The 12,885-nt window shown below is 40.1% G+C and overlaps 2 protein-coding genes across 4 annotated transcripts; both read left to right on the top strand.

The window, feature by feature from the left end:
* Window positions 1-1,315: 1,315 nt before the first annotated feature.
* On the top strand, window positions 1,316-3,028 carry LOC148734564 (uncharacterized). Its single transcript, XM_088752528.1, has one exon. It carries the CDS (start codon window positions 1,719-1,721, stop codon window positions 2,271-2,273), a length of 555 nt encoding a protein of 184 aa, XP_088608654.1. The 5' UTR covers window positions 1,316-1,718; the 3' UTR covers window positions 2,274-3,028.
* Window positions 3,029-5,704: 2,676 nt separating this feature from the next.
* Window positions 5,705-10,779, top strand: LOC111335242 (fibronectin type 3 and ankyrin repeat domains 1 protein). Of its 3 annotated transcripts, none has more exons than XM_088752526.1 (3): window positions 5,705-5,894; window positions 6,517-7,220; window positions 9,595-10,779. In XM_088752526.1, exons 2-3 carry the CDS (start codon window positions 6,749-6,751, stop codon window positions 10,215-10,217), a joined length of 1,095 nt encoding a protein of 364 aa, XP_088608652.1. In that variant the 5' UTR covers window positions 5,705-5,894; window positions 6,517-6,748; the 3' UTR covers window positions 10,218-10,779. The 3 variants fall into 3 exon arrangements, with proteins under 3 accessions (XP_088608652.1, XP_088608653.1, XP_088608651.1); XM_088752527.1 differs by having other exon boundaries at window positions 6,698-7,220; XM_088752525.1 differs by lacking the exon at window positions 5,705-5,894 and having other exon boundaries at window positions 5,907-7,220.
* Window positions 10,780-12,885: the final 2,106 nt, after the last annotated feature.

Consider the following 12,885-nt stretch of genomic DNA (forward strand, 5'->3'; position numbering starts at 1 on the left):
TTGACTTGACTAACAACAGTGATATTAATCTTGTTGAGGACTAGTATTTGTGTGGTTTCTCCGACTTGATTGTTTTTCGTACACTCGATTTTAACAACGTTGACAACTTAAAACCGTTGATAATGAGCGATGGGCTCTCTGAGCTTTATGGGTACACATGTACGCTTTCCTGAAAGAAAATATCTATCGTTGAAAAACATTTCACTGTGTCAACATCACAGTCTCCGTTAATAATGAAAAAAGTAACTCACTGGTCATGCATACGGACGAGAACTTGCTATGAAGCCGCTATTTCTTGTTGTTCATGGCCCAAGCTCTTTTGAGTGTCAACGTCTTTGTAGCCGAGTTTTTAACCTTGGGTTATAACTGGCATACTTAAATCTGTCAGTCATTTGAATTTAATCAGATTTTTTTTCTTCGCGAAGTTTGCAGTTTGGCGTCTTGAAACTTGCTTAGTAAGGGAGGGGGGAGGGGGGAGGGGTTGGTAATTCGCATATTATGGTATGTGTACATGTGGCGTTCATGTCAGAATTCCCATGATTTTAATTGCTTGCTTACCTCTTGGTTGGAATTCGCAAGAAGAGGTAAAAAATCTCGAACCACGCATGGTTTGCTAAGGGAGATAAATTTCGCGTTTCAGACTAGAATCCCAACAATTTATTTAACACCCTGTAATGCAAACCAAAAGACTATAAAATATAAGTCACGAAATACACGAAACAACCTTTTTTTTATTTCGAAAAACCGTCATGATTGGGAATTTAAAATTAAATCGAAACGTAGGATGACTGCGTATGATTAAAATGTTCCGGTTCTTTTGTTTACGAGAATATATCACATCTTACGCAGTTTTTTAACGAGTAGAACATTCCTAAATAAATAGTCGTAACTAGAATAAATAATTTTTGAAAAAAACGATTTGATTTTTTTTTTTAAAAGTACGTTTTAGTTTTGATTTGTGATCCTGAAAAGCATATCCGGAATTATCTTTCTTATTTTAAAAGAACATGATTGAGGAACTGTTGAATAAGGTCGTTTCTTTGTGAATTTTTTTGTCTTCGCACAGACAGCATCCGGATACGATGTATTTTCATTTTGGTCGTTTAGAAGGTTTTTGTTTATTCAAATATCCAAAAGGGTGTAATTTGCAGATTTCTTTCGTTCATAATAATTAACGCCTCGAAAACCGAACAAAAGAAGAATTAACTGACTTAGTTTGAGGCCGTTATTTATTAATGCTGTGAAAAACATGCACGTTATAACGATTTCAGACAACAAGCACAGAAATAATCAGGCTAGAAACAATCTCGTGACTATTGGTTCTTAGGAAGTCCAAACTTATCACTAGTTTCAGACATCTTCCGACATCTCAAGAGCTATTTCGTTGTTTGCCTCTAAAGTTGCATGAAAATTAGCTTTCTGCCCAACAACCTGCTAATCTCTCCCATGAGATGGCGTCATTGTATAGCACACGTCAAAAAACCCTAGCTTTCATTAAGAACTTGCCGAGCTAAACGTCGACAGCGCGAGGACAAGAATCAACGACAGGGCAAAATAGTAAACAAATGTTACCGCCATCTCCACGCGACAGTTTGGAAAATGGGCGCTAAGCCTTTTGGCCAAAAGGCATATGATTCTTGGCACGATTTGCGCGGAACATCATTCTCAGATTAATCAATCGAAGCAACACTGAAAATCAAGACTAAGCTATTCTTCAAATGGCGGCAAAGCCTCAAACGCCTAGAATAAAAATCGATTTCTGGGAGCCAGATGCCGCAAGCACTGACAGTGGAGCTCTTAGAAAGATCTCGGTGGAAAAACCTTGCATGAACAAACTAAAACTCAAATACAAAACCGAACGACTTAGAAGCTACAGCAATGCGCTCAGGGATGCTGTTATGACCAACAATCCCGAGGCGATTCCTAGGATAGTCAAAGAGGAAGGGGTCAAAGTCAATGAGATGAACAAAAATGGCGTTCCATTGATTCACGAGGCGGCATTTGATGGAAAACTGGAATGCGTGAAAGCGTTGTTAGATTGTGGAGCGAAAGTAAACGCGCATGACAGCGAGGACTGGACTGCACTGCATGCAGCCGTCCTGGGCGGCCATGTGGAACTTGTGCGTTTGTTGATCCACAAAGGCGCCGATGTAAACGCTGAAACAGTCGAGAAGTACATTCCCTTTCACATCGCGATAGAGAAAGGTGATGAAGACATGATCGCCATATTGATAGAGGAAATGGCTAAACTGTCGTCGTTTAAGGGAAGCTAAGCAACGAAGAGCGTTAAAAGGAATCACCACATTTGCGAGATTGTATCGACCAATGAAAAAAATCTCTCTTTTTTGAGATTCGTATGATATAGAGTTTAAATTTGCGTAGAATTTCTCTTCAACTATTCTTACCTAGCTCGCTTCCATTACTCTCACTTTCCAAGTATTTCTAACCTTTAAATGGAGTTGTGAGGCACGCAATACTACTGAAAACAGAACGGGGTAGCATGTTGCGCCCCCCTTAAGTTAAGCTTGCAGATAAGTAGGACTGGTACGAAAGGCGCGGTTGTAGAAGAGAAATCCATGCTCACTGGGAACTCGTGTTGTCAGGCTAATTTTTGGAGTAATAAAGGCTGATAGTTTCGAAAGAAACTGTTTGGGGCTGCCTCGGTTGGAGTAACGAAATAATTTGGATATATCAACAAAGTTGAAATGGTAAATTGGCCACCGTAACGATTACAAAAGCTGACGTTTCGAGCGTTAGCCCTTCGTCGGAGCGAAGTGAGGAATTGTGGGTTGTGTGTGCTTTTAAAGGCAGAAAATGGAGCTACGTTATTTGTGGGAACATGGCAACGAGAAAAACAAGAATAAATTAGTGGAATGAAAAGCGTTCGTTGATCCCTGTGGGATTTAGACTGCCGGTTTGAAAGATGAGCTTTTTACGGCTTTCCGTGCTACCTAAGTTTAAGGAAAGACCGCAGATTGCCATATGTTGCTTAGAATGATTAGGTAAATTAAAATGTCTAGCGACTGGTTTCGATGTGTCCTTGTCATTCCTTTCCACGTCTCGAAGGTGTTCTCGGAATCGGTCACCAAGTCTTCTGCATGTTTCACCGATGTATATCTTTTTGCAATAAGTGCAAGTTATGCAATAGATTACATTGGCGGAGATGCACCTGAAGTGATCGGTGATCTTAATGGATCGTTTAGGTCCCGATATTTTAACAGTGTTGTGAATGAAAGGACACGTTTTGCATCGTGCACGAGTGCATTTAAAAGTGACTGGTTGGTCATTAGTCTGAAAAGAACTTCTGACCAAAAAATTGCCTATGTTTATGTCGCGTTTGAATGAAATGAGCTGATGTGGCGAAAAGATAGTGCTTGTCTCTGGATCGTTTTGAAGTAATCTAAAGTTTTTAAGAATGATGGATTTAACTGAGTGGTTGTGAGGGTGAAACGTGAGAGTGAATGGAATGCGGTCGGAATCTTCCTTATGCGACGTCTGTAGTGCTGAATGTCGATCAGTAAGTTGAGCGCGGTAGTAACCGCTTGAACGACAGAAACAGGGTAACCACGTTTATCGAAAAACTGGCCCATTGACTCTGATTTGTGGTGGAAATCAGAGTCATCACTATATAAACGACGAAGTCTTAGAAACTGAGAAAAAGGAATGGAATTTTTAGAGGCTTCATCCTTCCCTTCAAACCCAAGTTGTCCCATAAACAACCTGTTCGAATACCGTGTAACTTTTTAAAGCTCAAAACAAAATGATAAATCAACAGGTAATTCCTAATTAGATAGTTTTGTGTATGAAAAGTCTCGAACTTTCCTTTTTCCTACTTTTGTTTCCTTTTACAGATCATTAAATAGACGTATCAAGATTTTTTCACATATTTGGCGTGACAGCAGTTGTTTCTATGACATTTTCCTATAAAATTTTGCTCGGGGAAACTGCTGACCAAAATCGATTCTCTTGCTCATGCCCCACGTTTGACCAGTTTGTTCGAGAGTCGTGTCGGCGCGCAAGAAATTTGCGAGATGCTCGTGAGTCTCGTAAAGCAGCGTGAATGCGAGCAGGCCTGTTTGCTAGTGTTAATCTTCTCAAATATAGTATTTAGTAGCTATGAAAATTGGGTAAATCGAAACGAAACGGGCGATCATTTGTAAGCCAGGCCTAATTCAAATAAAGTTAAGACCAGAACAACGACTGATACTGTTATTGGCTTCACTTCAAAATTTTCATTTTGAAGTCCCCATAGCTGATTGAATGGGAATCTAATTCCTTCTAATGTCATTGCTCGGTCTTGTTGAGACTTAATTAGTAGTTGATAGATGGCCTGTTCTTTCTTTTACTTTTAACCAGAGAAACCGGAATTTTAATCCAGGGAATCGAACGATTATATCACGTCTTTGATTGCTGGTAATTTCTATTCTCTCCGCTATCTGGTTTCCAGATGGGTCGATTGAAATCCACTAAGATGTAGATCGAAGGCTAGTTGGACACAGGCAGCCCAAGCTCACTACTAGAAGAGCGGACGTGACTCTTACCGTGTTGCGCAACGCTTTATATTTATGAAGGTTTGTATGGGATGTTATCGGTTTGCCTCAAAAGAGAGAAAAAATGTCTTGTTTTGAAATAAAATGGACTTACCTTATTGCCTTGTTGTTTTCTTTGTTGATTCCTAGCGTCTCAGGCCATTTTGAAGCGTTTTCGGCGAGTTAGCGCTATGTTGGTGTTTGTGGGGAGGAGCGTTGCGTGACGAGACTAAAAACGGCTGCGAGGGAGACTAATACAAACCTTTATAAATATAAAGCGTTGCGCAACACGGTAAGAGTCACGTCAGCTTGGGCTGCCTGTGCGCCATGTTGTTTGTGTTGGCAGACTTAGAAAGACCTAGGAAAAAGTTAAATACGACAGTTGTCCTACTTTTTGCACATGATATTACCATGTTAGAAGAAGAAGAAGAAGGCGACGAAAGGCAGTAATAGAAAAAGGTACCATGTAAAGGAAATTAGTGCCACGCGAGGATATCCCTGACGAAGCTTATGGGAAAGTCTGAGTATCTAAAAATAACCGTCCCTGTAGAAACGCCGTTTCATAAGAACACCGGGTAGAGGCATTATGGTAGATGAACTCTCCTAGTGCCGAGTATTGGGGTTCTGAATGTGTTAAATTCGTTGCTTACTTAATTCTTTCATTTGATCGCGTAGTCTAGTCTGAGTGAGTGTAGCCGTTCGGGTGAGGTTAGTCCTGAAAAGGAGTGGTGTCAAGCGTGGTTACTGACGTTTTTTTTACCAGATTCAGTAGACTCTGATGATGACTCTGGTGACTCCATTGACTCTGAGGATGACTACCGCTCGAGTCGTCGAAACGTTGGTCTTCACTGCTGATAACAATCCTTCTTAAAAACTACTCTCACCTATACGATCAAATGTTACTCCAACTTTGATTTTATTCGCAGGGAAAGGCTGGGGAGAGAAAGTAATTTGTACCAAGAGGGTGAGTGACGGTCAAAAATAAGAAGAGGGGATGGGGTGGGGGAGTGAATACAGTGGAATCAAGGGACTGCTTCGTCATATCGAGGTTCTGTGGCATACATTTTACTGTAACTTTAGTCGGGCTGAAACTGGAGTAACGTTCGTTATACTGAGGACTTCGTTAAATCGAAGTTCCACTGTATTATTCTCGCCCTTCCCCCGCCCCCGACCCCCACCGTCCACTCTGACTCCAAACCAAACATGGCGTTCGGATAAACGATCACGAGCTTATAACCTTAACTCACCCTATAAGACGCCTGCACTGCAGGCTATAAGGATCCCGAAGCGTCTCGCGTACGGCGAGAGGATGATTTGAAGGAAAAAAATTGACTGTTGAGACAGACGGATTGAACGAAAATTAAGGTATGACTCTGGAAGTTACGTACGGGGACATTACTGCAATCACAAAATTTTTGCATATTGCTGTAGACAGGACAGAGCTTCCAGCTTAGCTAATTCTTTTATGCAAGCGAAGAAACTTCGAGGTCTCTCGAAACGTTGAACACCCACCTTTATGACGCAAATAGTAATTTTTTTATTACTCCCCTGATGATTTCCAACGCTTGGTTGGTTATAGTCACAGCTGTTACGTTTTAAGACAAGATCTCTATTGTGACCCCCTTCATCGCCAAAACAAACTGAGAATAATAAACTCCCATCAGCTAAATTTTGCTCCAAGTACATTAATACACACCATGTTGAACTTAACCTTGGGCGCTTGCGAATCAGTGGAATGCATTGAGATCTAAACAAAAGCCATACATTTAAATATTTTTGTTCGTTGGGCTCACGATTCGTGAAATATTTAGCTGAGGAAATTATAATATTGATTAAGCTCCTACGCCCTTTAGGATTTTAAAAGAAATTTTCATTAGTTTGTGGTTAGAATATCGAAACTCTGCTCATCTGTAGACAACGACCAATATTTGATACCCCCCATCAAGATGACGATGTTTTACGTCAACAAATGTTTTATATTTAACAGGATAGTAAGGTGAGAGCGGAAGCGGGTTTGCATGTTTCGGTATCGCGCGTGACAAAAACCGCTGGTTTGGTAGCTCTTATCTTAATGGATTAAAACTGATTATCCATCCAGAAGCCTTCATCAGTACGTGTCAAAGTTGTCAAGTTAGCAGTCATTGATCCTATAGTTTCCTTATTAATAGTGCGAGGGTAATCACAGTTTTTAAAAGCGGCGGTTGCATAAATCAGCGACTATGTCTCTTCCGGAGCTCACGGTTGGCGTAGTAAACTATAACAGCATTGAACTCAAATGGGGAGATTCGGAAAATAATAACACCAGCAAGAAGAGGAAATTATTTCATGTACAGTTGAACAAGGGTCGTGCTCGAAGCCCTTGTCCTGGCGGACCGACACTCGATCCACTGACCAACTACCAGGGCTACAGTCAACAGTTTGTTTTCAAAGGCTTGGAGTCTATGACTCAGTACCTATGTCGTTTGCGAATTATGGAGAGCGACAGCGATCGGAATGGAGGCGGGTGGAGCGAGCCGATAACTGTCTGTACACCGAACGAACCTCCGTCCGGAGCCGAGCTGCATAAGGCGGTTTCCAGGCAAGACTTGGATACCGTTCGTAAAATTCTGGAAGAAAATAGCGCGGTAGTTGAGGTAATGGACAAGTTTGGATTAACTCCTCTTATGGTTGCAGCTCAAAAGGGATTTACAGGTGGGTCAGATTCACCGATCATCCGACACGAAAACTGAAATTTAGGTTACTCCGTGGGAGTTTTTATAAATCCAGTTTTATGCAAATTTTTTGTAGCTTACGTCGAACTACATATGTAAAGTTGGAGTAAATTCTTCTCGCACTTGAATTTTGTGTTGCGTTTTAACGCCGAACCTCGCATCGAATTTATTTTTATGTGATTACATTTTAATTTTGTTTCGAAGTTTCCGCTTCGTGTCTTACGTCGCCGATGCTTTTTAAGGTATTTGCAACCCGACAATGGAAGCTGTACTCTGTATAAGGCCCTGTTTATACAAAACAATAAAGGTCCTAGATTGCTCTATTGATAAATGGGCTCCTTAAATATGCGAAGATTCCAAATAATTAGTTATTTTATTTTTTCTCTTGTACAACACGAAAACATTTCCTGCAACGAAACCCTTAGATAAGGAAACGAAACCTAAAATGGAACAGGATAAAGATATAAATCTTCACTTTGCTTTACTCCTGCTCGGTTTATAGTCAAACGTTTTTCTTGAAATGAGATTTTTAATTAATTGATGAGTTTGCCAAGACTGTTTTCTTAAAATCTAAACACTTCAAAGCGAATTTCTGAAAATGTCTTGGAAGGGTTTGTATCTGTCAGTTATATCTTTTATTACCTGCGGTCAAGTACATTAACATCGGATTAAGTTTTCTTTCTTTCCTTTTTTTTTTTTTCGCGGCAAAGGTAAATTAAACGAGAAGGAAACTTCTTTACACAACAAAAGTTCCAGCTGTCTCCTCCGTTTCATGCAACTACAATTTATTTTATTTTACGGCGCGAAGTCTTGGGGTGAGACATTGTTGATCATCACTTAAACAGCAACAAATGCAGAAAATAATTTGTTGTTACCGAAACAGGGAGACAACTTGAATTCACATTCTGGTTGTCAAGGGACTTTGAAATAATTGAAAAGTGAAAAAAAAAAAAAAAAAAAAAAAAAAAAAAACATTGCCACAGGGCTGATTACCGACATTAATGCATCCGCTGAGTTGAAATGATGAATATTTGAGATAATACAACAGGTTATCTATTCAGCGTCTCCAATAATTATATGATAATCAGTCTCCATAAGCGATGACCACGAACGAGCCAACGCATATCTCGTTAGAAGTAAAAGGTGACCGATTTGTTGACATCAAGAGTCAGTTACTATGGTTTAGTTTAATATTATCCGATATGCTATTGTGAAATTTTGCTCAGCAAACCAAATTGTGTCAAGAATTATTTACACTTCATAATTACAAAAACGCACACAAAAAAAGCTACTTTTTTTATGCTAATATGAGCCTTCGTCCCTCGTTAGCTTTTGTCTGAGGTATCACAGAAAGACGTGACCATGTAATTCCATATGGAATCAAAGTAATCGATTTTACTCTGTATTCGAAAGACTGCTTTCCGCGTTCGGCCCTTTTTGAATTAAAAGAAAAAAAAAAATCGAAAATGATGCAAGTAAAGCACGTGCGCACAAGCTGAATAGCATGCCTATGCGTATCAAAATCGACTAAAAACCGTTTAAACTTGTGATCAGAGTTTATTTATATTTCAATTTTTTTTTAGCGGTAATCAGTAAAGCCAAACAAACTTTGGATTTTAAATTCGAAAAGGCTTTCGAAAGGCTAAAAAAAAGCAAACAAACAAATTTTCACTTCCGCCTCTGTTGTAAGTAACAGTTACGTCCACATTCGGAAAGGTAAAGTCAGCTTTCTCCACACAAAATCTTTTGATTCGTTTTTGAAACAGAGTTTGATGATTAATGCAGATACAAGAATGTGTTCCAAAGCACATAACTGACCGAATTATGTGCCGAAATTATTAACTGCGATTATACTTTTCATGGCAGCCATTATAAGAATTTATTCTGAGATATCTCTGGGTGATGGAAATTGAGAGCAATGATAGGAAAACGTGATTGCCCCTTTTCTCGACCAGTATCCCTATTTGGCCTGCGCATGGGGTCTCGTTTAGGTTTAGAGGCCTAAAAGATATGGTGAACGATAAACGATTTAGAAGCGGATTGAAAACCTAAGTAATCTTGTTCATCAAACGTTATCTACATTGCTCGCAATTTTCCAAAGGTTGTCACGCAACACTTCCTCAAAGCGTCGTGTGACATCCCAAAGAGTGGCTGCGGAGAAGACTAGCATAATTCTTTCCAGAAAAGACAGACAGGAAGTCCCTGTCGACCTTAGCGGTGCTCGGTCGGCAAACGACGAAGAAGTACAAGGAGAAAATCATCATCATAATTTTTGCGCAAGAAAAGTTTGCATCTCTTTTAGCTTGTTAACGTGTAGTTGAACTTGTCTATAAATCAAATTATATCCTTTTCAGATGTGATGGAAATACTCCTCGAATTCAATGCCGATCCCGAATACCCGAACACTAACGGCAAGACCAGCCTGATGATCGCCTGCTACGCTGGCCAAGAAGAAGCTGCTAGACTGTTACGTCAGCACGGTGCATTGTGGGAAACACGTGACAAAAGTGGATTAACCGCTGTACACTGGGCTGCAGACGGAGGCCATGATGATCTCCTTTTATGGCTCGTGCGTGATGGAGGTCCTGTTGACATAGAAGACAAAGTCAATGGCTGGACACCTTTGATGCGTGTTGCGTGCCTAACCGGAAACGATGAAGTAGCGGAAGTTCTCATAGCGAAGGGTGCCGACATCAACAAGATCGATAAATCCGGAAAGACAGTTTTAATGGCGGCCTCTATGAACGGGCATTTTAACCTGGTGCGTTTGCTCGTCGATAAAGGCGCAGATGTGTTCCTCAAGAACAGAGAAGGGAAAACAGCTTTGGAATTCGCCAGATCGATGGATAGGCACAGGATTATAAAATATCTTGAATTCCAGGTGGCAAAGGAAGAAAAACAACGAAAAGCGAAACTACTGGAGGAGAGGCTCAAAGAGACTCAACAGAAATTGGGCCAAATGCAAATAAACTCTTGAACATGAAGTTTTGGGAATCTCCATGCAGGGCCACTCCTAAGACTCTGAGAAGTGTCCCTTGAATAGAGGAGTCTCCTTAGTTAAGTAGGCGGATCCAATGGAACCTCCCTTAGGGACAGTCATAGTGCTACTAAAAGAGGACCTCGAATAGAGGAGTCCCTTTCATTAAGGTAGCAAGTTATAACAAGGCTTTTGTTTCCCTTGAATGAAACTCTTTCCTGTATAAGTGTCCTTAAAGAAAGATTCTTCTTCAGTCTTAATCATAAAAATTTTTGGAGTTCGTGGAAGCTCGAGGAATGAATTCGAATGTCTTAGGATACGTTTTCGTGTTACAAATCGCGATTGTTAACTAGACAGAGTGTGTTCTTCAGTTTTAAGGTAGATTTTTCTGGCTTTTCAGATTTAAGTAAATGCTCATTGAGCAGCGGAAATTTAAAAATCACTTCGTTACAAGCAGTCATATTGTTTGTGTCTGCTAATCTTTTTTCTGAGGTTGTACATCAGCAAGTCGCTCAAAGGGTTTCGAGTTTATTTCGTTCAATTAAATCATCGAGTAACATTGCATGATGTGCTGTTCATTACGTTCAATTCTGGGTAAAATAAGATTATGTAATCAGAGGCGGATCCCAGAATTTTTTATTGGGGGGGTCCAAACTTTGGTTCAGAAAGGACTGTTGGACTCTTTTGAGGCAAATTACTTCTCTCCCACACACCCCCACACCCCCTCCCACCAGTCGCGGTTGCACGTTATAATTCCTTGGCCGCTTACTGTTTACTTGGAGTCATTAAAAAAGTCAGCCAGTTAAAAAGTGATGTATGATCCTGTCTCAAAGTTGTAAGCGTCAGGTCAGATAGGGGGGTCCCGGTTCCCCGGACCCTCCCCCTGGATCCGCCACTGGTAATGCCGTCGATAATTTATTATGAATTTATCATCATTCTTAAATAAGGAACGAAATATTCCGTCAGTTTTCTTAATACTTTTTTCTCACAACTACAAGTAAAGTACATATGAAGTGGAAAATAGTTGCTGCTTATTTTAAAGGCTTTTCAAGATAAATAAGAATGGCACTGACATGATCTTTTTCAACAAGTTCTCTCGTGGCGAAAAATTATATGCAGTTCACCCAAGGTTAAAAAACCTTCCCATAGGTATTTAGATTGGCTTAACAGCGTTTGTAGATGGGGATAGGGGCTTATCAGCGGAATCAAATGATGTTTCGAAGTTTGCCACAACAGAGCCAGGTTACCGAAATATGTTTCTCGTCAACAGGTTTATTAAGGCTTTCAAACATCATAATAAATTGAATTCATTTTGTTATTTTGCAACACTGAGATTCAAAACAAACAACCGGCGTTGCACGCAAAAAACGCAACGACGACTCAGCCTTAATTTCCTTTTGAACTAATAGATAATGATAAAGTAATAACTTATAGTACCGCATGAGTGCTTAAAAGTATGAAAAACTAAATGGGCTCATCCGGCGACGCTTTTAATGAGGAGTAATTTTTTGAAATGAAAATGAAAATGTGCTAGGAACTAGCCTTGGATACATAATTTTATTTTTGCAATTTGTAAGTGATCTCGATTTCTGTTTTGTTAGATTCTGAAAAAAGGCTCAATGTGCGCCGTGTTTATACACTGCTTCGCTAAAGCACAAAATATTCCTCCTGGGTATAAGCAGTACTTGGCAACGTGGCTCTAGTAGAGGTGCAACTGAAAAATGAGCTTGAGTTTAATGGCTTACATAATTCTGGCAAACGAAAGCATTTTTAGTTTTTGGAAGGAAACTGGCCTCTGGCTCGCTCTTTGGCGACCTCCACATCGACATACAGGAGCTTTTCGAGTAGATTATTTAAATCTCTCGAAATTTTTCTCAAGCCTCTCAGATCTCCAGTGCATTTGACATCTGCTGTAACTTTCTCATAATTTTTTCGCACGCTTTAAACCCATCGGTGCTTTCTCTTCTCAACATGGACTTTTTGTGAACCTTTCGACGAAGACCCTTTGCCCTTTGAACAGAAGAATGATTGTGAAGCGCCTTCTTTTCATCACTCTTGTTCGCGCTTTGCCCAGCACTAGTGTCAGTTTTCCCACCTTTTTGGGATTCAGACTGCTTTCGGCGGTGAGCAGAGGATACCAAATGAAACCGCATCACTTTCACAGCGGACTTTGTTGCGCCGAGTAAGAAAACTCTAAATTTCAATCAAAAGGATTCTCTCTGGTGCCTTGTAGCTAGAAGAGTTTGGCTCTCTTCGCACGTTCTTTGAGTGTTATTGCAAATTTGCCTTCAACAAATACCATTTACAATTTGCAAAGTGTAATGCAAATATGTTAACAAATTTGTTAATGAACTGAATTCGAGTAAATAAGCTGTAATTTGCCTCGCGGTAGACAAATGGCTCTTAATGAGCTCTGGCCACAAGTAATTAGTAGCTTGAAGTGCTAAAGTGTAACAGCCACTCCAACGGAATGGACTTTATCGTCGTGCACCAACTGTCAAATTTTTGTTCTACTGGCACTAGCTTTCTTTTATTTGTTGATGCGTATTACGTTGGTCATTCATCTAAATTTTGGACGAGGAATTCTTGATCTATCCATACTGCTATGGCAACCTCATGAACGGTCGGAAGTAAGCTTCAACCTCATAAACGGTGGGAAGTAAGCTGG

This window comes from Stylophora pistillata, chromosome 3 (assembly GCF_964205215.1).
Source record: "Stylophora pistillata chromosome 3, jaStyPist1.2, whole genome shotgun sequence".
Lineage (NCBI taxonomy): Eukaryota > Metazoa > Cnidaria > Anthozoa > Scleractinia > Pocilloporidae > Stylophora > Stylophora pistillata.

Bases quoted from the DNA above. Each gene is read 5' to 3' on its own strand.
- LOC148734564 (XM_088752528.1), top strand. From the start codon at position 1,719: ATGGCGGCAAAGCCTCAAACGCCTAGAATAAAAATCGATTTCTGGGAG.
- LOC111335242 (XM_088752526.1), top strand. From the start codon at position 6,749: ATGTCTCTTCCGGAGCTCACGGTTGGCGTAGTAAACTATAACAGCATT. The intron at 7,221-9,594 runs GTGGGTCAGATT...TATCCTTTTCAG, and splicing joins AGCTCAAAAGGGATTTACAG to ATGTGATGGAAATACTCCTC.